General features: G+C 43.4%; 1 protein-coding gene across 4 annotated transcripts in view; it reads left to right on the top strand.

Moving 5' to 3' along the window:
* TRAF5 (TNF receptor associated factor 5) overlaps positions 1–11,390 on the top strand; it is a 50,908-nt gene extending 39,518 nt beyond the window's left edge. For all 4 annotated transcript variants that reach the window (XM_069544229.1, XM_069544230.1, XM_069544228.1 and 1 more), the window contains 3 exons: positions 2,467–2,607; positions 4,060–4,228; positions 4,885–11,390. In XM_069544229.1, coding sequence (XP_069400330.1) covers positions 2,467–2,607; positions 4,060–4,228; positions 4,885–5,462 — 888 coding nt within the window. In that variant the 3' untranslated portion in view covers positions 5,463–11,390. The remainder of the gene's footprint in view (positions 1–2,466; positions 2,608–4,059; positions 4,229–4,884) is intronic.
* The last annotated feature ends 7,816 nt before the right edge of the window (positions 11,391–19,206 follow it).

The raw sequence follows: 19,206 nt of genomic DNA, 5'->3' as shown, positions 1-19,206 counted from the left end.
TAAATGAAATCAGTATTACCCTGAAACAACATTTGACTATCTGTTCTGGGCACTGTGGGTATTATACATTTTGTAATAAGTCTTAGCTTACTAACTTTGCAACCTAATCAATGCATACGTACATATTTATTTCACTGAATTGTGATGTTTGGGAATGCATGTAAGAATTAAAGATTTTAAAATTTAAAAAATAAAAAACTAAAAAAAAAAATAAAAAATAAAAATAAATAAATAAAAAAGAAATTATGTATGCAAATGCAAGCCGTAGTCCCTGGTATACTCATAGTGGACCGCATCCAATGCTGATTCTGTTCAGTCATTATTCCAACAGTTCATCATCTTGTTAGGGCATCACAGAGGATCAGACTTTTAAAACCCTGGTAGGGAAGGAAACCATCCATCTGCATAGAGGGCGCTGAATTTTACTGCTAGATTATTTTATGTTGTCTGATTCCATATTAAAGTAGGTATATGAGTTTCAGGGTCAGATGGTGGAGAAAAATAGAAAGCCTGATTAAACTGTAACTGTGGTAGAAGGCATGCTGTCTCGAGCCATTCCTAAGTTCTTTCTGTAACAGTTGCCTCCTTCACCTATCCGTTCATTCAACAAACACGCGGCAGGTGTCAGGTACAAGGCTAGTTGCGTGGACACTGGGTCAGGGGAGACCCAGTACCTACCCTTGAAGATCTCACCAAAATGTAACTGTACAAGGTGCTGTCCCCATAGCACATGAGATGGGGGTGCCCTGTGTTGGGGTACAGAGGCTGGAGCAGGTTGCCCTGTGGGAAGGTGGAAGGCTTTTCAAGGTAACACATCCGAGCTGCACTGACTTGAAGAAAGAGAAGGTCTATCAGTTAAAATGTTGTAGAAAGAGGATGGTCCAGAAGGGGAAAGTTTATGTGAAGGCAGAGAGACATGATGGTTCAAGGAAATGGGGTTCAGGGGGTGGAGAGACACCAGAGTGTAAGAGAGGGAAAGGCTGGAGGCTAGGTGTGCTAGGTCCAGACTGAAATGGCCTTCCATGTAAGCCAAGAAGTTTCGAAAACTATACATTCAATGATTTTAAAAATTTATTCATATTCTGCCCTATTTCAGAAAGGATTTAAGGGCCAGAGTTGAAACTAATGTTTGCCGGTATAAGGAGTTAACAGGTATTTTTAAATAGGAAGATACTTGGCCAGTTAATTGTTTGGTTAAGAATAAGACAGCTGGTGGTAGCATGGAAGATGGATAGAAGGAGAGATGAGAACGAAGACAGAGAAGCAGGCAGAAAGACGCTGCAGACTAGACAGTGTAGCAGAAGAGCCTGGCCGTTGTTGAGGGAGGGCCCTGGAGCCAGAATGCCTGGGTTTGAGACCTGCTTCAGCTTATATGAGTTTGGGCAAGGTACTTAACCTCTCTCTTCCACAATGTCCTCATTTGTAAAATGGGGTTGTAGTGAGGGTCAGGTGTGTGTGTGTGAGGGACAGTGTATGACTGGCTAAGAAGCTATCATAGCAGCCCAGGTGAGAAGCAGTCCAGGCTGAAACAAGATACAGTGAGAAGTGGTTGTAAGAGTTGTTTTGTTTTGTGTCAGGAGTTAAAGTTGGCAGGTATTGCTGATTGAATGGATGAAGGAGTAAGAGAAGGTTGTCTAGGATCACTCAAACATTTTTAGTTATTTCCCTCAAAGGGATTACAAATCCTGAGAGGTGGTGTGTTTTGCCTACCACTTGCCAGCAGTATTCTAGGCAGGTTAAACTCTCTGCCTCTGTTTCCTTATCTATAAAATGAGGCTGACCATTGTCTCCAACTCATGGGGTTCTTTGAGGATTAAAAGAGCTAATGAATGTAATAATTGGATAGGAAATTGCAGCTGTTGCTGTTGACACCGTGCATACAGCATCTAATATGGTGTGATGATCCCAACTCTGGGGTTGTTTAGCAGTAGTAGTTAGTTGCTCAGTCATGTCCGAATCTTTGCAACCCCATGGACTGTAGCCCACCAGGCTCCCCTGTCCATGGGATCCTCCAGGCAAGAATACTGGAGTGGGTTGCCATTCCCTTCTCTGGAGGATCTCCCCAACACAGGGTTTGAACCCAGGTCTCCTGCATTGCAGGCAGATTCTTTACCATTTGAGCTACAGGGAAGTCCTGGTTGTTTAGTAAGTGCGTACTAAATGAAAGACAAGAACCAGTTCAGCAAATTTAGTCAAGTGATGTCACTAGCTTGAGATGATCCCTCAAAGTGGGTTACACACAGCAAAGGCTGGCGAGAAATCTGTGGATCTCTCTTTTTTGGAAGTACCTTCAAACATTTTCTTAGAATTATATAGCAATCGACCTGTAAATATTTTCTATAAATATGTGTATATATTTGTCCTTAAAATACTTTCTTACCTGTAGTATTTTCCTAGAACTTTATTCAAATTATTTTAACTTGTCTGCATGCATTTAAATGACTTCATTCATATTCCTGTTATTAGATTTCTGACTTATACAAGAGCCTAGAACAAAAAGAAAGCAAAATCCAGCAGCTAGCAGAAACGGTAAAGAAATTTGAAAAGGAGTTCAAGCAATTTGTACAGTTGTTTGGCAAAAATGGAAGCTTCCTCTCAAATATGCAGGTGAGAAATGGCCTTTCTATTTATAACTAAGATATCACCTCACAGCCAGTTAGCTTTTTAACTAACTTTTAAAATGGAAAAACTAACTTTTTAAATGGAGATGATTTCAAATGTGCAAAGCTGAGAGAGTACAAGGAACACCTGTGTGTTCTGCACCCAGATTCACTCGAGTGTTCTGTCTGGTTGCTTCCTTCATCCTGTCTCCCCCGCCTCATCCCAGCCCTGTCCTTAGCCCCCATCCTGTCTCTCTCTCTCTCTCTCTCTCTCTTTCTCTCTCTCTCTCTCTCTCTCTCTCCCTCCCTCCCCCTCTCTCTCTCTCTCTCCCTCTCTCTCTCTCTCTGTGGGTGTTCTTTCTGAACCCTTTAAGAGTAAGCCGTCTATTATAGCCCTTTACCCCTACATACTTCACAATGTATTTCCTAAGAATAGAGATCTTTTACATAACCCGGTACACGTAGCCATGTCAGTACACATTTGCACTGGTACAGTACTTTTACACAATTTATGGCAATGAGGGTTGTCATTATTGACCCAATATTAGTCACTTGACTTCAGATTTATTGAGCGCATCTGTAGTTCTGCATTTTGCAGCCAACAAAGTGAAACTATTAATTCCTTTGGGAAGAAAATGCTTTACACATCACTAAAATAGAGCAAAAATTACTTTGTAAATCATGAATGTTAAATAACCATAAACAGATTTCTAAAGAATAATGTCTTTATTGTGACTATACAATTTATAGTGCAAAATACTTCATAATGTGATATGGGCAATCTTTTTGAGGATTATACCAGAAAATGTAGGCCATATCATTTCCATACTTTGTCCACATACTGTATGTATGTGTGTGAGTGTTTGTGTATAACAAAAAGGAAATCCATCAATTGTTATTATCTTAATTCTGACCTTTTTCTAGCACAAAAACCAGTCAAGAGTGAAGGCACTGAGGGCAGGAGAAGTATAGTTTTATTTAATCCCTTCCATCTAAAGAGAGCAACCAAATGTTCAGGCCTTATCTTGGGGCACTGAGTGCCACCTGATGTGCTCAGATCAGAACAGATGGGCCTTCTTCCAGCACATCCTCTGCCCTCTTGCAGAGTGGGAGTCAATCAGAAGCATTGTGACGGAGAAGGAAGTGATAAGGCAAGAGGAAAGACAGGGAGAACATAAGTATAAAGATAGGTTGAAGAACCAAGAGGAGAAAATCCAAGGGAGAAGTAAGATTCAGGTGAAGAACAGTTCAAAGATTTGAAACAGGAGCCGAGATACTGCGGAGCAGGGAGGAAAGTATTAGGTGATTCATCTCTCTGACATCCTATCCTCTCTCTTCTGAACCGTGCATTTTTTCACTGCCTTAATTGGTTAATTCAAGGTGAAATGTTTGAGTTGAAAAATGTGATCTCAAAGAATCATTCACATTTTTTGACATGATGATCCATTTGTACTGAAAGGTTCTTGCCAGTCACATTGACAAGTCCGCTTGGCTAGAAGTTCAGGTGCGTCAGTTATTACAAATGGCTAACCAGCAACAGAGTAAATTTGATCTGAGGCCTTTGGTGGAAGCAATTGATACAATGAAACAGAAAATCACCCTGCTGGAAACCAATGACCAAAGACTAGGTATGTCTAATGTTTTCTGCTTCTCTTCTGGTGCTTCATGACTTCTGCATGTGTTCACAAAAACAAGCAAACGGGCCAATGGACAGGCACAGCCATCCGGGGTCAACAGTACTGAGTCTGGTATTTGTGAAACAGAACAACATGAGGTTCTGGCCACTCAGACAAAAACGATAAAGGGCCCTGAGTGGGAACTGGAACAAGGACAGGGTGGAAATGGGCCAGGAAATTCCAAGAATAGGGAATGATGGTTTGTTAAGGAGAGCAGACAATGAGAAGGCTAGGAGAAAGATGTGGTGGGGAACATTGTTTCAAGTATAGAAAAGCAGACACGTTTGGCTGTTTAAAAGCATCCCAGTTAGAACCTAGTGGGGCTTACCATACCAAAGTCTGCTAGACGCATGCTGAGTGGGTCTTCTCTACACTTCAGGGAGCTTCCGTTTAAGAGGACGCATTGGGGTTTTCTTGGGGCCAGTCTTTCCAAGACATGAGAATCACAGAATCAGTATTATTAATATGGATGTCACATTGGTGGACATTGAACTCAGTTCGTCTTGGGAATGTCAGAATTCTGTTGATTCTCTTTGGATAACCAAATTTCACTTTGGGCATATTTGAAAGACAGCTTTAAGGCCTTCAGAATCTTTTCTTCTTTGCAGTTGTTTTGGAAGGGGAGACTAACAAACATGATGCCCACATTAATATTCATAAAGCACAGCTGAATAAAAATGAAGAGCGATTTAAACTGCTAGAAAGCGCCTGCTATAATGGAAAGCTCATCTGGAAGGTGACAGACTATAAGCTCAAGAAGAAGGAGGCGCTGGACGGACACACAGTCTCCATCTGCAGCCAACCCTTCTACACCAGCCGGTGTGGCTACCGCCTCTGCGCTCGAGCCTACCTGAACGGGGACGGGTCTGGGAAGGGGACGCACTTGTCGTTGTACTTTGTGGTGATGCGAGGAGAGTTTGACTCACTGTTGCAGTGGCCGTTCAGGCAGAGGGTGACCCTGATGCTTCTGGACCAGAGTGGCAAAAAGAACCACATTATGGAGACCTTCAAGGCCGACCCCAACAGCAGCAGCTTTAAGAGACCCGACGGGGAGGTGAACATCGCCTCCGGCTGTCCTCGCTTTGTGGCTCATTCCACTCTGGAGAATGCCAAGAACACCTACATTAAGGATGACACCCTCTTCTTGAAAGTGGCTGTGGACTTAACTGACCTGGAGGATCTCTAATCATTGCTTCCGGGGGGATAAAAGGACTCCTTGAATCCAGAACCTGTGGTTAATGTAGTGACTGAGTCTGGGCTCAGTGCATATTTGAACTTGGCTTTTTGTCCTTAACGTGTGAAGTCATTTTAAGGCTTCTCAAGTGCTGTCTTCTTTTTACATTTTATTGTCCCAGTTTGAAACTTATAATACTCAGACTATCTTCTCATTATTTATATTTTTATATCTTTTGAAAGACGTTAACTTCCTTAAATGTCAGGACTGAAGCATACCTCTTTAACTGGTGCTTAGTGTGGGGTCTCAGGGTCTCAGCCTTCTATAATATTAAATGTCTTTGAGGACACACATGTATTAATAGGACTTTCAGTCGAAAGTGCTTTGGTATTTTTATATTTGGCCTGTGGATTCTAGAACTGACCTTAAACCTACAAAAGCTATCTTTTAGGATGGGCTATTTCAGTTAAGTAGATGGGTGGTGGTTATTATTTAGTCACTATGTCATGTCCGACTTTTTGTGACCCTGTGGACTACAGCCCACTGGGCTCCTCTGTTTGTGGAATTCTCCAGGCAAGAATGCTGGAGTGGGTTGCTATTTCCTCCTGCAGGGGATCTTTCCAACCCAGGAATTGAACCTGTGTCTCCTGCTTGGCAGGCAGATTTTTTTACCTATGCCTCCAGGGAAGCCCAAGTAGATGGATAGTGTACTTCAAAGTCAGTATACCCAGTTTGAATCAAACTTTTTTGGGTTAAATACTGTATTGTGGAAGCTACTACACTTTTAATATTTTCATGAAATTTACCAGTAGTCAGCAAGCACAGTTTTGCAAGGCTGCATAAGAACTTGTGAATAGAGTAAGTATTTTCGTTCTTCCTGCTGAAGTAAAGCAGAAAACACTGCACAGTATATATGCATAAGGAGATACAGCCATCCAGCTAAAGTTCATATTAGGTCAAAGCACATGAAAAAACTATTTACAAACAAAATGATCAAATATTAGCAATTTCATAAGATTCAACTTAATATATACATACATGTTTAAACATAGTTTAGAGGTATTTTGGTAATTATAGTAAATTAATATTAGGATGGGCAGAATTTAGTATATGATGGAGAAAATGTCATATATGGATAAGAGGAATTAAAACCTAGGGAGAACACCATTACAATTTCCTCTGGAAATCAGAACTCCCATCTGACATTGATGGCTAAGAAGAGTGTCTCTTTTTCTTTTTGAGTAGAATTTTGAGTTCATAAATTGGTTTGAAAATTGGCATTTATGTAAACTTATCATGTTTCTTGTCAAAGTCCTGAGTACTTTGTGAAGAACAGAAAGAACATGTTCTTCTGTATCTATCTGTATGGGTCTGAGAGTGTAAATACAAGTCTATACAAAGTCTCCTGACTCTTGACATGATGGTAGTAGTTTAGTCGTGTCCGACTTTTGCAACCCCATGGACTGGAGTCTGCCAGGCTCCTCTGTCCGTGGGATTTCCCAGGCAAGAATACTGGAGTGGCTTGCCATTTCTTTCTTCAGGGGATCTTCCTGACCCAGGGATCAAATCAGCGTCTCCTGCATTGGCAGGTGGATTCTTTAGCAACCGAGCCACCAAGTCAGGAAGCCCTGACTCTTGATAAGCCTGAAGTGAAGTCACTCAGTCATGTCTGACCTTTGCAACCACATGGACCGTAACCTGCCAGGCTCCCATCCATGGGACTTTCTAGGCAAGAATACTGGAGTGGGTTGCCATTCCTTTCTTCAGGGGATCTTCCCGAACCAGGGTTTGAACCTGGGTCTCCCACACTGCAGGCAGACTCTTTACCGCCTGAGCAACCAAGGACACCTAGACTCTTGATAAGCCTGAGCTTAACCCAAAACTACCCAGTTTTCCTGGGCCTTCACTTTTGTCATGCCGTTGAGCACTACCCACACTAGGCTGGCTCCCTTGAGTGTGTACGGGCAAGCACACGCTCAAGTGATGACCACATACCTTACAAATCTTGATCGGTTGACCTCACAGAAGCAGCATGATTGATACTAGTGGCTTCTGGAATAGTTGGAACTTTCTTCCTCTCTCCCTGTGAAAATTTCAAGATACCAAAGACTCATACTACATAAATCTTCCCAAAGGGTTAAATTCAAAGACCTGAGTTCACAGAAGAAATCTGGTAGAGAAGCACCATACAGGTGCTGGTAAACTCGGGTGCAGCTGGCGGTCAGCCCATCTGCTCAGGCAGTCAGCAAGTTTTTCTCTAGACTGCGTAGCTGGATGCTGGTGGTTCTGGGTGCCAGTCTGCAGTGTTTCTCATCTGGTCCAAAGTCATCCTTGTGTTCTGAAGAACAGGAGAGCACACTGCTGTGACTAGTTTGAAGCCTTTGATGTGAAAAACATTTCAACGTGAATTTATCAAAACAGTGATTTTGTGTTTTAACCAACTTCTCTACATAAAAAGTATAACTTATGGCATGGTTTACTTATGAGTTCCTTCATCATTGAAACAGTGAACACAGAACAAGGTATTCTATCATAAAAAGCACATCTTTCTCACAAAATAAGAGTTATGAATTTTGTTGTAAGGAAATCGATCCACGGAAATTATTTTTCCATTTTTATGATCCAAACAGTCATTTTTATTCTGTATCAAGGTTTAAATTTTTATTCCACTTTGGCCTGATTCAGTTCCCAATGAAACTGACACAGCAGGCATAAACGAGGAGTTAACAACCTTGAGCCGGGTGCATGCAGGATTCAAGGAGGGTATGGAAGAGAAGTACACACTCATACACCTCGACAGATCTGAATTCTGACGCTTGGCCTCCAAACGTGATGATTTCAGAGAAACAAGAAACAGCCACAGGCTCCATTCCCAGCACCTATCTTGAACACACACAAATGGGACAGAGTGCCACGAACCCTTTGTGGAGGCCCTTGGACAATCAGTCCACGCTGCAACAAACTCTTTTCTCTTGAAAGTGGTTGCAGACCTGGGCCTTCACCTTACATAAGAATTCTGGGCTGCAGAGAAAGCTTTGATGGATGCACAAGAGAGGACTTGAGTATTGAAATTCCCTGGGAACATCACATTTTAGGGAGGAGGAAGAGCAGCCTGCCAAGCACTTGGAGAAGAGATCAGAGGTTAGATACCAAGGGAGATGGGAAGAGAACTGAATGTCAGCAGGGCCAAATCTCCGCTGAGAACAGCAGTCACTTCCAGGGCACTCCACAGCATCCTTGAACTCCTCATCTCCCTGAAGACTCCTCTGTCCAAGTACCTGCTGAATATCTAAGCACAGAAGTCCCGCAGGTACCTTCAAGTACACTTCACCAAAACTGAATGGGAGGTCTCCACTCTCCACCACCGCCAGCCCATGACGCCCCATGTGTGTTCTCCCTCGAGGAGTGACGTAAGCATCAATGCCAGAGCTTGGACACTGTGCATTCCCCCTCACTTTCCCCATCCAGTCGCCCAGCCAGTGTGCCAGCTGAACCTCCAAATAATGCCTTAAAACTATTTCTACTATTCCGTATCCCTCCTGTCTACTGCTGCCCTGTTTGCTGGCCTACAGTTATTGCTTCACAACTGTTCTCGCTATATTTTCTTTTGCCTCTTTCGGATCCAGCCTCACACTGACACCCAATAATCTCTAAAATGAAAATTCAAGGGGGACTCCCCACCTCACCCACCCACTGTGGCTCCATCACCCAAGGACAAGACTCCAGCCTCACTGGCCTGGCAGGCAAGGCCCTTCATACCTGCTTCAGCCTCTCCAGCCTCACCTCCTGACCGTTCTGCTTTGCATTTAGCAACAGCATAGTAACCCATTTTGACCTTTGTCTGTGCTTGTGCTCATTTCTATCTGGAATATTCTTCTCCAACCTCACCTCCTCCATTGCCTGGTGGATTCTTGCTTTTTAAGATTCTGCGTTGGCCTCGCCTCTCCAAGATGCCTTCTCAAACTAGCCCTTACTTCCTTGCACTCAACCCCTACCCTCCACTAGGCCAGGAGCCCTTGCTCTGAGCTGTATACCTCCTTGTCTATAACTCACTTCCTGTACTTTTCTTTTCTCCCAGAAAACAAATGTTAACTGACTATATTTTTGTCAGATTTTACTTTAGCTGCAAATAAAACAGATGTCGTCCTTGTCCTCCTAAAACATAATCTGGAGGTCATCACAGCAGTGACCCAAAATGCCCACTGTGTGCATGTTCCCAGTTGTCCCGATAGACTTCGCCTCCTAACTTCCCCCGCCTCCACTCACTGCCAGAAACATGTCTCTCTCAGACCATTCTGAATATTTATGATGCTAAATAAGAGAATAGGCAGAAAACACTTGAAGGGAGAGCCCAAGGTGAAATTTATAAAGAAAAGCCAAAGCAGCCCACTTAAGTGGGACTGCGGAGAATTAGAGGAAAGAACAGTTCAATGGGAACTGATGCTTTTATTCACCCAAGAGACCTATGTTAAAGACTAGAATACATGTTTATCAAAATGGATTAAAGACCAAAATGTCAGGCTGGATACTAAAAATCTCTCAGAGGAAAATATAGGCAGAACACTCTTTGACATAAAACACAGCAAGACCTTTTCCAAGCCACCTTCTAAAATAATGAAAATAAAAACAAAAATTAACAAATTGGACTTAATTAAAAGCTTTCCCACAGCAAGGAAACCATAAACCTCAGAATGGGAGAAAATATTTGCAAAGGAAGCAACTGACAAGTGAATTATCTCCAACACACAAACAGCTCATGCAGCTCGATATCAGAACAACAAACAACCCAATCACAAAATGGATACAAACCTAAATAGACATTTCACCAAAGAAGACATACAGATGGCCAACAGACACATGAAAAGATGTTCAACATCACTAATTATTAGAGAAATGCAAATCAAAACTACAATGATGTATCACCTCATACCAGTCAAAATGGCCATCATCAAAAAATCTACAAACAATAAATGCTGGAGAGGATGTGGAGAAAAGGGAACACTCTTGCACTGTTGGCAGGAATGTAAATTGGTTACAACCACCACGGAGAACAGTATGAAGATTCTTGAAAAAAAACATAAACAGAACTACCATTATGACTCAGCAATCCCATTTCTAGGAGTGTATCTGGAGAAAACCATAATTCAAAAGCATGCATGCACCACAGCACTATTTACAACAGCAAGGACATGGAAGCAACCTAAATGTCCATCAGCAGAGGAATGGATAAAGAAGATGTGGTATGTATGCAATGGAATATTACTTAGCCATAAAAAGGGATGAAATAGTGCCATTTGCAGACATGTGGACGGACCGAGAAATTGTTATACAGAGTAAAGTAAGTCAGAAAGAGAAAAACAAGTATTGTTTAATATCGCTTATATGTGGAATCTAGAAAAATGGTACTGATGAACTTGTTTGCAAAGCAGAAGTAGAGTCACAGATGTAGAGAACAAACATGGTTACAAAGGGGGACAGGAGGGATGGGACAAATTGGGAAATTGGGATCGACACATATGCACTACTATGCATACAACAACTGATGAGAACCGGGCTCACCTGGTGGGTCAGAGGGTAAAGAATCTGCCTGCAAGAGGCCTGGGTTCAATCCCTGGGTTGGGAAAATCCCCTGAAGGAGGGCATGGCATCCCACTCCAGTACTCTTGCCTGGAGAATCCCCATGGACAGAGGAGCCTGGCGGGCTACAGTCCACAGGGTCTCAAAGAGTCAGACACGACTGAGCAACTAAGCACAGGGAGAACCTACTGTAGAGCCCAGGGAACCCTACTCAGTGCCCTGTGGTGACCTAGAAAGGGGTAAATCTGAAGAGTGGATATGTGTACACACACAATGGAGTCACTTTACTATAAAGCAGACACTAACACCACATTGTAAAGCAACTATACTCCAATAAAATTTAACTTCTAAAAAAGACTAAAATACATGTTTAAGTTATTTTGGCTGTTTGAGTCACACTTGCTTGAATACAACTCCTTAGACCTTAGACTCTGGCTCCAGGATAAGTATAGAATACAAGTTGTGATAAATGCCTTCAAGAAAGTGAGACTACAGGGAAGGAGTAATGGCGCTGGGTGGGGAGAATATGTACACACTCTGGGTTGTCAGGGAAGGTAACACGATAGTCAGTGCTCAGGTGCCGTTTCCTGGCTGCTCAGCACTTTGGAACACCCTTATAAAATCTGAGCAATTTCCTGTGAGGAAGCTTGCCTCCTTGACCTCCTTTGCAGCACAGGAATGTGGCTCAGGTCCCAACCATCAGGCAGTGAGGCAAAACAACTTGAAAGATGAAGTTGGAAAGACGCAGCTTCTTTTTTTAAGAAGGTTTGCAAGATGCAGAAGAAACGTGCCAGACTCTGACTTCGCAGGGGTGAGTGGACTGGAGGCAGAGTTTCTGGAAGGCCGTCCTTACTTCTGTAGGTTGTGTTTCTAGAAGCTGTGGTGTTGCTGTCAAGTGACGGTGGCCACTGTGATGGATTTTCGCTATTGCCTCTTGTGTGTCTTGGTGTCATACCTGGCTGTGCTGTACTCACAGCCGGCCTCTGTGGTCTTCCTGGAGCTTCCGTGGGCAACATAACGTTAAGGAAGGCCCTGTCACGTTCACAGTGGACCCTGTGGTTTGTAATTAACCCTGACTGAATCAAGCTGAGACCTGAAAGATGAGTGAGCCCGGGGGGGAGCAGGTGGGATGAGAATTCGGGGCAGAGGGCACCCAGGAATAAGTAAAGAATTGCTTTAAGGAGCTGAGGCGGGGCCAGTGTGGTGGGAGCCCATTAGAAGAGGGAAAGGTGACACCTGATGAGGTTAGAAGAGGAGGCAGGGCCCAGAATCTACTGCTGAAGTCATGGTGAGGAGGTTGCGGTTTATGTCAAGTGCAGTGAAAGTTGACCTGATTTGGGCTGGGGAAGGCATGATCTGATTGACGTGTTCTAAACAACTGCTCTGTGTAGAGCACAGATAAGAAGGGGACACTGAGGTCACGGGGAAAGTATTAAGGTTACACCATACCGCAGTTCTTTTCAGAAGTCTGTGCCCTTACTAGATCACAAACTCCTTGAAGGCAAACACCATGTCTACTTCAAGTGCATGAAAAGTGCTCAGTGTATTACACAGAATTGTACATAAACACTAATGCACAGAATCTTTGTAATGAATCTGTTAGGCAGGTATAATGCCCATTTCATAGCTGAAAAAAACTGATGATTAGAGAGAGCTATGTGCTATGTACTAAGTACTGTCCTAAGAATTTTACACACCCAATATATATTAACATGCAAATCCTCTCAGCAATCTTATGGGGTATATGAAATTTTATCCTTGCTTACAGATGAGGCAATGGGCACAGAGAAGTTATGTAATAAACTCTAGTTTACACAGCTAACAAATGGTAAAGCCGGGATCTGAATCCAGGCAGTCTGACTTCAGAGGCTCCACTCTTACTATGCAAGGCTGCCTCATATGGGTACTGATTAACTCTACATGCTTCTAAAAATATATAAAATTAAATGAGTTAAAATATAATAAGGATAACCATTTGGATAAAGACTGAATGTATAACTTCCAAACCATTAAAGAAAAAAAAAAAACTGGAAAAAGAAACATCAAACCAAACACAGAAAAGAGATGAATACAACAGGAAGTATGATACATAGAAAAAACAAGTTAGAATTAAACCCAAACACATAAATAAGAACGAGTGAACTTTTACTATTAAAAGAGGAAATATCTCAAACATGATGCTTTTAAATATTCATCTAAAACAAAACAGAACAACTAGGTATATATTCAGAGATGCTCTTGCACAAGCCCAGAAGCCACATACAAGAGTTTCCGCCAGGATTGTCTATAATAGCAAAGAACAAGGGGGAGGAAAATCTCCCAGCAAACAAGGGATGGCATGGGCGTGGAGCATCACATGGCTGGTGGAAGGGTAAACGGTGCTAACGCTGGAGAACGATATGGCAATTTCAAAGAAAGTTGAACTGTACAATTTCATTTCTAAACATGTACCCAAAAATTCTTGCCATGGGCCCAGTAAGATGTGTACAAGTATGGCCATTAATTCATACCATAACCGCATACATCAGGAATCATTAAATTACTAGCAACAGGAGAATGGATAAATTGCTTTATAGTCCTACATGTTCAGCACTTAAGATAAAAAAAAAACTAGAAACACATGAATCAACATGAATAACTTTCACAAATATAACAAAATTTACACAATGGTATCATTTATGTTAGGTTTAAAAACATATGAAATAATACTAATTATATATATATATGAATATAAGCTTTCATGGGAATGACAGATACAACATCCTTTGGAGAGGAAGAAAGGGAGAATGAGATTGCAGAAAGGTTCCCAGGAGGCTCTAACTGAATAGGTAATATAAAATCTGAAGCAAATATGGAAAAGTGCTAAAATGCAGTAGTTAGGTGGCTGGTATATAAGTGTTCATTATATTCCCTGTAACTTTATACATGTGTGTAACATTTCATATTAAACATTATAAAGACATGAGCTTTCTACAAAGAACAAAATAAACCAAAGAAATAAGATGGAAGAACTTAGTGAGTGAGTGAAGTCGCTCTGTCGTGTCCGACTCTTTGCGACCCCGTGGACTGTAACCTACCAGGCTCCTCCGTCCATGGGATTTTCCAGGCAAGAACCCAGGGATTGAACCCGGGTCACCCGCCTTGAAGGCAAAGGCTTTAACCTCTGAGCCACCAGGGAAGCCCGGAAGAACTTAAGGCCCATTAATGAAAGAAGAAAATATTCTATGATAGAGGTTATCAACAAAATTAAAAGTTGATTCAATAAATCTGATTAAGAAAAGACTTCAATAAAATATGTAAGAATGAATTAAGAAAAATATGAGGTCAAAAAATTTTAATACCATAGACAATTTTATACTGTTTGAAAATGTAGAGGGCTTCCCTGGTGGCTCAGAGGTTAAAGTGTTTGCCTGCAAGGCGGGAGACCCGGGTTCAATCCCTGGGTCAGGAAGATCCCCTGGAAAAGGAAATGGCACCCCACTCCAGTACTCTTGCCTGGGAAATCCCATGGACGGAGGAGCCTGGTAGGTTACAGTCCACGGGGCCGCAGAGTCGGACACGATTGAGCGACTTCACTCACTGAAAATGCAGACGAAATGGGTAATTTCCTGGGGTGGGGGGGGGCTTATCCCTTAAAAAGTCACCACATCTTGATGACTTTAAACATCAGTTCTTCAAAACCTAAGACTAACAGACTAAGACTAACCAGAATAACAAGGGAGGCCTTGAATTCCCGGAAAAATAACCCCACCTTTCTCCATGGTACGTCTCCATATTATACAAGTACCGTATCTGGGCAAACAAATCTACCGAAAACTGCCATCTGGCGACAATCTACTACAGATTTGAAACGGAATCCCAAGCAAGTTCCGGGAAAACGTTGCCATTTGGTGACAACCTGTGACAGAACCCGCACCTGGTTTGAGGTTCGTGACGCGTGGGCAAACGGGTCTGCATTCGGTCCGCGAGCAGCCCCCGCGGAGGGCCCAGAAGCCGGAAGAAGCCCTTTGGCTCCGCCCCGCTCCGCGTGGTGGGCGGGGCGCTTCCGGCGGCTGACGCGTGCGCGCCCGAGACGCCGCGGGCCGTACCTGACACGGCGCGGTGCCGCCGCCCTGTCCCCTCAGCTTCCTTGCGCCGCGGCTGCCGGTCCTACCCGGAAAGGTCGTTTCCCATCCCCCGCAGTTTCCAGTATGTGACGGTCCCAGTCGGAGCTGCGACTGGAAAGAGGCCGCAGGTTCCCTCTCCATCACCCCCCTGTGAAGTCCCTCCCTGGCGTCTGGGCCCCTCCAGGTCTAGTCTGCCGCCACTCCCCGCGCTCGAGGTTTCCCCAGAAGCTGTGTCCTTTTCCGTGAGCTCTTCGGTGATCTGAAACGGTCGCCAGCCTCTCACTTGTATTCTGGAGGGTGTGTTCTTTGTGCACACTCATCTCAGCCCTTCCTCGTCCTGCTTATACACCGTGGGAATGCTCCCACCATCACTTCTAACCCTACTTGTCCCGGGAATGCGACCTTACTTTCTGCTTCAGAATCTTCCGGTGTTCTAACTAAATCGGTTACCAAGGGATCAGCCCTCTCAGCGCAACGCCCCTCCTCCCCTCTAAAAGCCCTCTTCCTTGTTAAATAATCGCAACAACTAACGAAAAGAATGTCGTAAGAGCCAGTGATCTGTGTGTTTAACAGGCATTGTTTTTTTAATCATCGCGAGTAGGATGTGATGGAAACTGAGGCATAGGAAAGTTAATTTGCTCGAGGTAACAGTGTGCCTGGGGTTGAACTCTGAATCCATTGTGTAGCTGGCTCCAAAGCTGTTGGACTCACCCCTTCCTCTTTCACAAATCCTGATCATTCTCCCTTTAGTTGCTTCTCCTGAGAATTTTTTCTGAAAGCTGTCTAAAAGGTCCCTGTTTATGGAAATGTGACCTCTAAGAACTTTTCAGAGCCTCTCCTCAGGCAGACCCTTGAGTGTTCCATTTTATCAGGCAACTAGACCCTGAGCTTAGTAATATTTTGCATCCCCACCATGTGCTTGGAGAATTTTGAGCATTACTTTACTAGCGTGTGGGATGAGTGCAATTGTGCGGTAGTTTGAGCATTCTTTGGCATTGCCTTTCTTTGGGGTTGGAATGAAAACTGACCTTTTCCAGTCCTGTGGCCACTGCTGAATTTTCCAAATTTACTGACATATTGAGTGCAGCCCTTTCACAGCATCATCTTTTAGGATTTGAAATAGCTCAACTGGAGTTCCATCACCTCCACTAGCTTTGTTGTGATGCTTTCTAAGGCCCACTTGACTTCACATTCCAGGATGTCTGGCTCTAGGTGAGTGATCACACCATCGTGATTAACTGGGTCGTGAAGATCTTCTTTGTACAGTTCTTCTGTGTATTCTTGCCACCTCTTCTTAATATCTTCTGCTTCTGTCAGGTCCATACCATTTCTGTCCTTTATTGAGCCCATCTTTGCATGCAGTGTTCCCTTGGTATCGCTAATTTTCTTGAAGAGATCTCTAGTCTTTCCCATTCTGTTGTTTTCCTCTATTTCTTTGCATTGATTGCTGAGAAAGGCTTTCTTATCTCTCCTTGCTATTCTTTGGAACTCTGCATTCAAATGGGTCTATCTTTTCTTTTCCCCTTTGCTTTTCGCTTCTCTTCTTTTCACAGCTATTTGTAAGGCCTCCCCAGACAGCCATTTTGCTTTTTTGCATTTCTTTTCCCTGGGGATGGTCTTGATCCCTGTCTCCTGTACAATGTCATGAACTTCTGTCCATAGTTCATCAGGCACTCTAGTCTCTTAAATCTATTTCTCACTTCCACTGTATAATCATAAGGGATTTGATTTAGGTCATACCTGAATGGTTTAGTGGTTTTCCCCATTTTCTTCAATTTAAGTCTGAATTTGGCCATAAGGAGTTCATGATCTGAGCCACAGTCAGCTCCCAGTCATGTTTCTGCGGACTGTGTAGAGCTTCTCCATCTTTGGCTGCAAATAATATAATCAATCTGATTTTGGTGTTGACCATCTGGTGATGTCCATGTGTAGAGTCTTCTCTTGTGTTGTTGAAAGAGGGTGTTTGCTATGACTAGTGTGTTCTCTTGGCAAAATTCTATTAGCCTTTGCCCTGCTTCCTTCTGTACTCCCAAGGCCAAATGTGCCTGTTACTCCAGGTGTTTCTTGACTTCCTACTTTTGCATTCCAGTCCCCTATAATGAAAAGGACACCTTTTTTGGGTGTTAGTCCTAAAAGGTCTTGTAGGTCTTCATAGAACCGTTCAACTTCAGCTTCTTCAGTTACTGGTTGGGGCTGTCACACGAGTATATGTTCCTTGGTTCTTTGTCTCGTTGCAACAAAGATTTGGAGTGACGGACATAAACGCCCCCTCGGCATGTCACAGCTCTCAGGTCTCGGATAGACCATGTTATAGCTCTCAGGTCTCGAATGGACCATGTTATAGCTCTTGGACAAATCAGTGTTACAGCTCTATTTTATTTAGAAGATAGCAGGAAAATCCATCTTGGAGGCATGAGGGCACGTTGATCCAAAGACACAAGGAGAAGAGCACCCCAGCGCACAGGAGAGAGAGAGCGAGCGAGCTAGCTTTGGCTCCTCTATTTATATGTTTATCTCTCCCTGGGCCTGTCCTATGTAAATTGGGCCAGCCAGGAGTGTTGTTTGTTTTACTGGAGGTCTGGTCCTCGGACCTTCTTTTGTTCCATTTTCATGGGCTTTTCCCTTCCTTGTCTGGTAGCCACCACCATTTTGGACTCCTTTTCCCTGTTCTACCTACCTAACAGGGCATAGCCTTGGATCACCGTGATATTGAATGGTTTGCCTTGGAAATGAACAGAGATCATTCTTTCATTTTTGCATTTTGGACTCTTTTGTTGACCATGATGGCTACTCCATTTCTTCTAAGGGATTCCTGCCCACAGCAGTAGATAAAATGGTCATCTGAGTTAAATTCACCCATTCCAGTCCATTTTAGTTCGCTGATTCCTAGAATGTCGACTTTCACTCTCGCCATCTCCTGTTTGACCACTTCCAATTTGCCTGGATTCATGGATCTAACATTCCAGGTTCCTATGCAGTATTGCTCTTTATAGCATTGGACCTTGCTTCTATCACCAGTCACATCCACAACCAGGTGGTGTTTTTGCTTTGGCACCATCCCTTCATTCTTTCTTAAGTTATTTCTCCTCTGATCTGATGCTTTTGAACTGTGGTATTGGAGAAGACTCTTGAGAGTCCCTTGGACTGCAAGGAGATCCAACCAGTCCATCCTAAAGGAGATCAGTCCTGGGTGTTCATTGGAAGGTCTGATGTTGAAGCTGAAACTCCAATACTTTGGCCACCTGACGGGAAGGGCTGACTCGTTTGTAAAGACCCTGATGCTGGGTAAGATTGAGGGCAGGAAGAGAGGGGAAGACAGAGGATGAGATGGTTGGATGGCATCACCGACTTAATGGACTTGAGTTTGGGTGGGCTCCGGGAGTTGGTGTTGGACAGGGAGGACTGGCGTGCTGCAGCTCACGAGGTTGCAAAGGGTTGGACATGACTGAGCAACTGAACAGACTGACTGACCATGTGCTTTGTTATTGTAGTTCATTTGCTAAGTCCTGTCCCACTCTCTGCGACCCCATGAACACTTCCCTGTCCTTCACCGTCTCCCAGAGTTTGCTCAAACTCATGTACTTTGAGTTGGTGATGCCATCCAACCATCTCAGCCTCTGTTACCCTCTTCTCCTCCTGCTGTCAGTCTTTCCCAGCATCAGGGTATTTTCCAGTGAGTTGGCTCTTCATAGCAGGTAGCCAAAGTATTGGAGCTTCAGCTTCAGCATCAGTTCTTCCAATGAATATTCAGAGTTGATCTCCTTTAGGATGGACTGGTTGGATCTCCTTGCAGCCCAAGGGACTCTCAAGAGTCTTCTCCAACACCACAGTACAAAGCATCATTTCTTCAGTGCTCAGTCTTCTTTATGGTCCAACTCTCACATCTGTATATAAGTACTGGAAAACCCATAGCTTTTCACTATGCAGAACTTTGTCAGCAAAATGATGTCTCTGCTTTTAATACACTGTCTAGATTTGTCATAGCTTTTCTTCCAAGGCATGAGCGTCTTTTAATTTCACGACTACAGTCACTGTCCGTAGTGATTTTGGAGTCCAAGAAAAGAAAATCGGTC

Source organism: Ovis canadensis, chromosome 12 (assembly GCF_042477335.2).
Source record: "Ovis canadensis isolate MfBH-ARS-UI-01 breed Bighorn chromosome 12, ARS-UI_OviCan_v2, whole genome shotgun sequence".
NCBI lineage: Eukaryota > Metazoa > Chordata > Mammalia > Artiodactyla > Bovidae > Ovis > Ovis canadensis.
The sequence above is the reverse complement of the archived record's forward strand: the minus strand, read 5'-3'. Positions and strand labels throughout refer to the sequence as shown.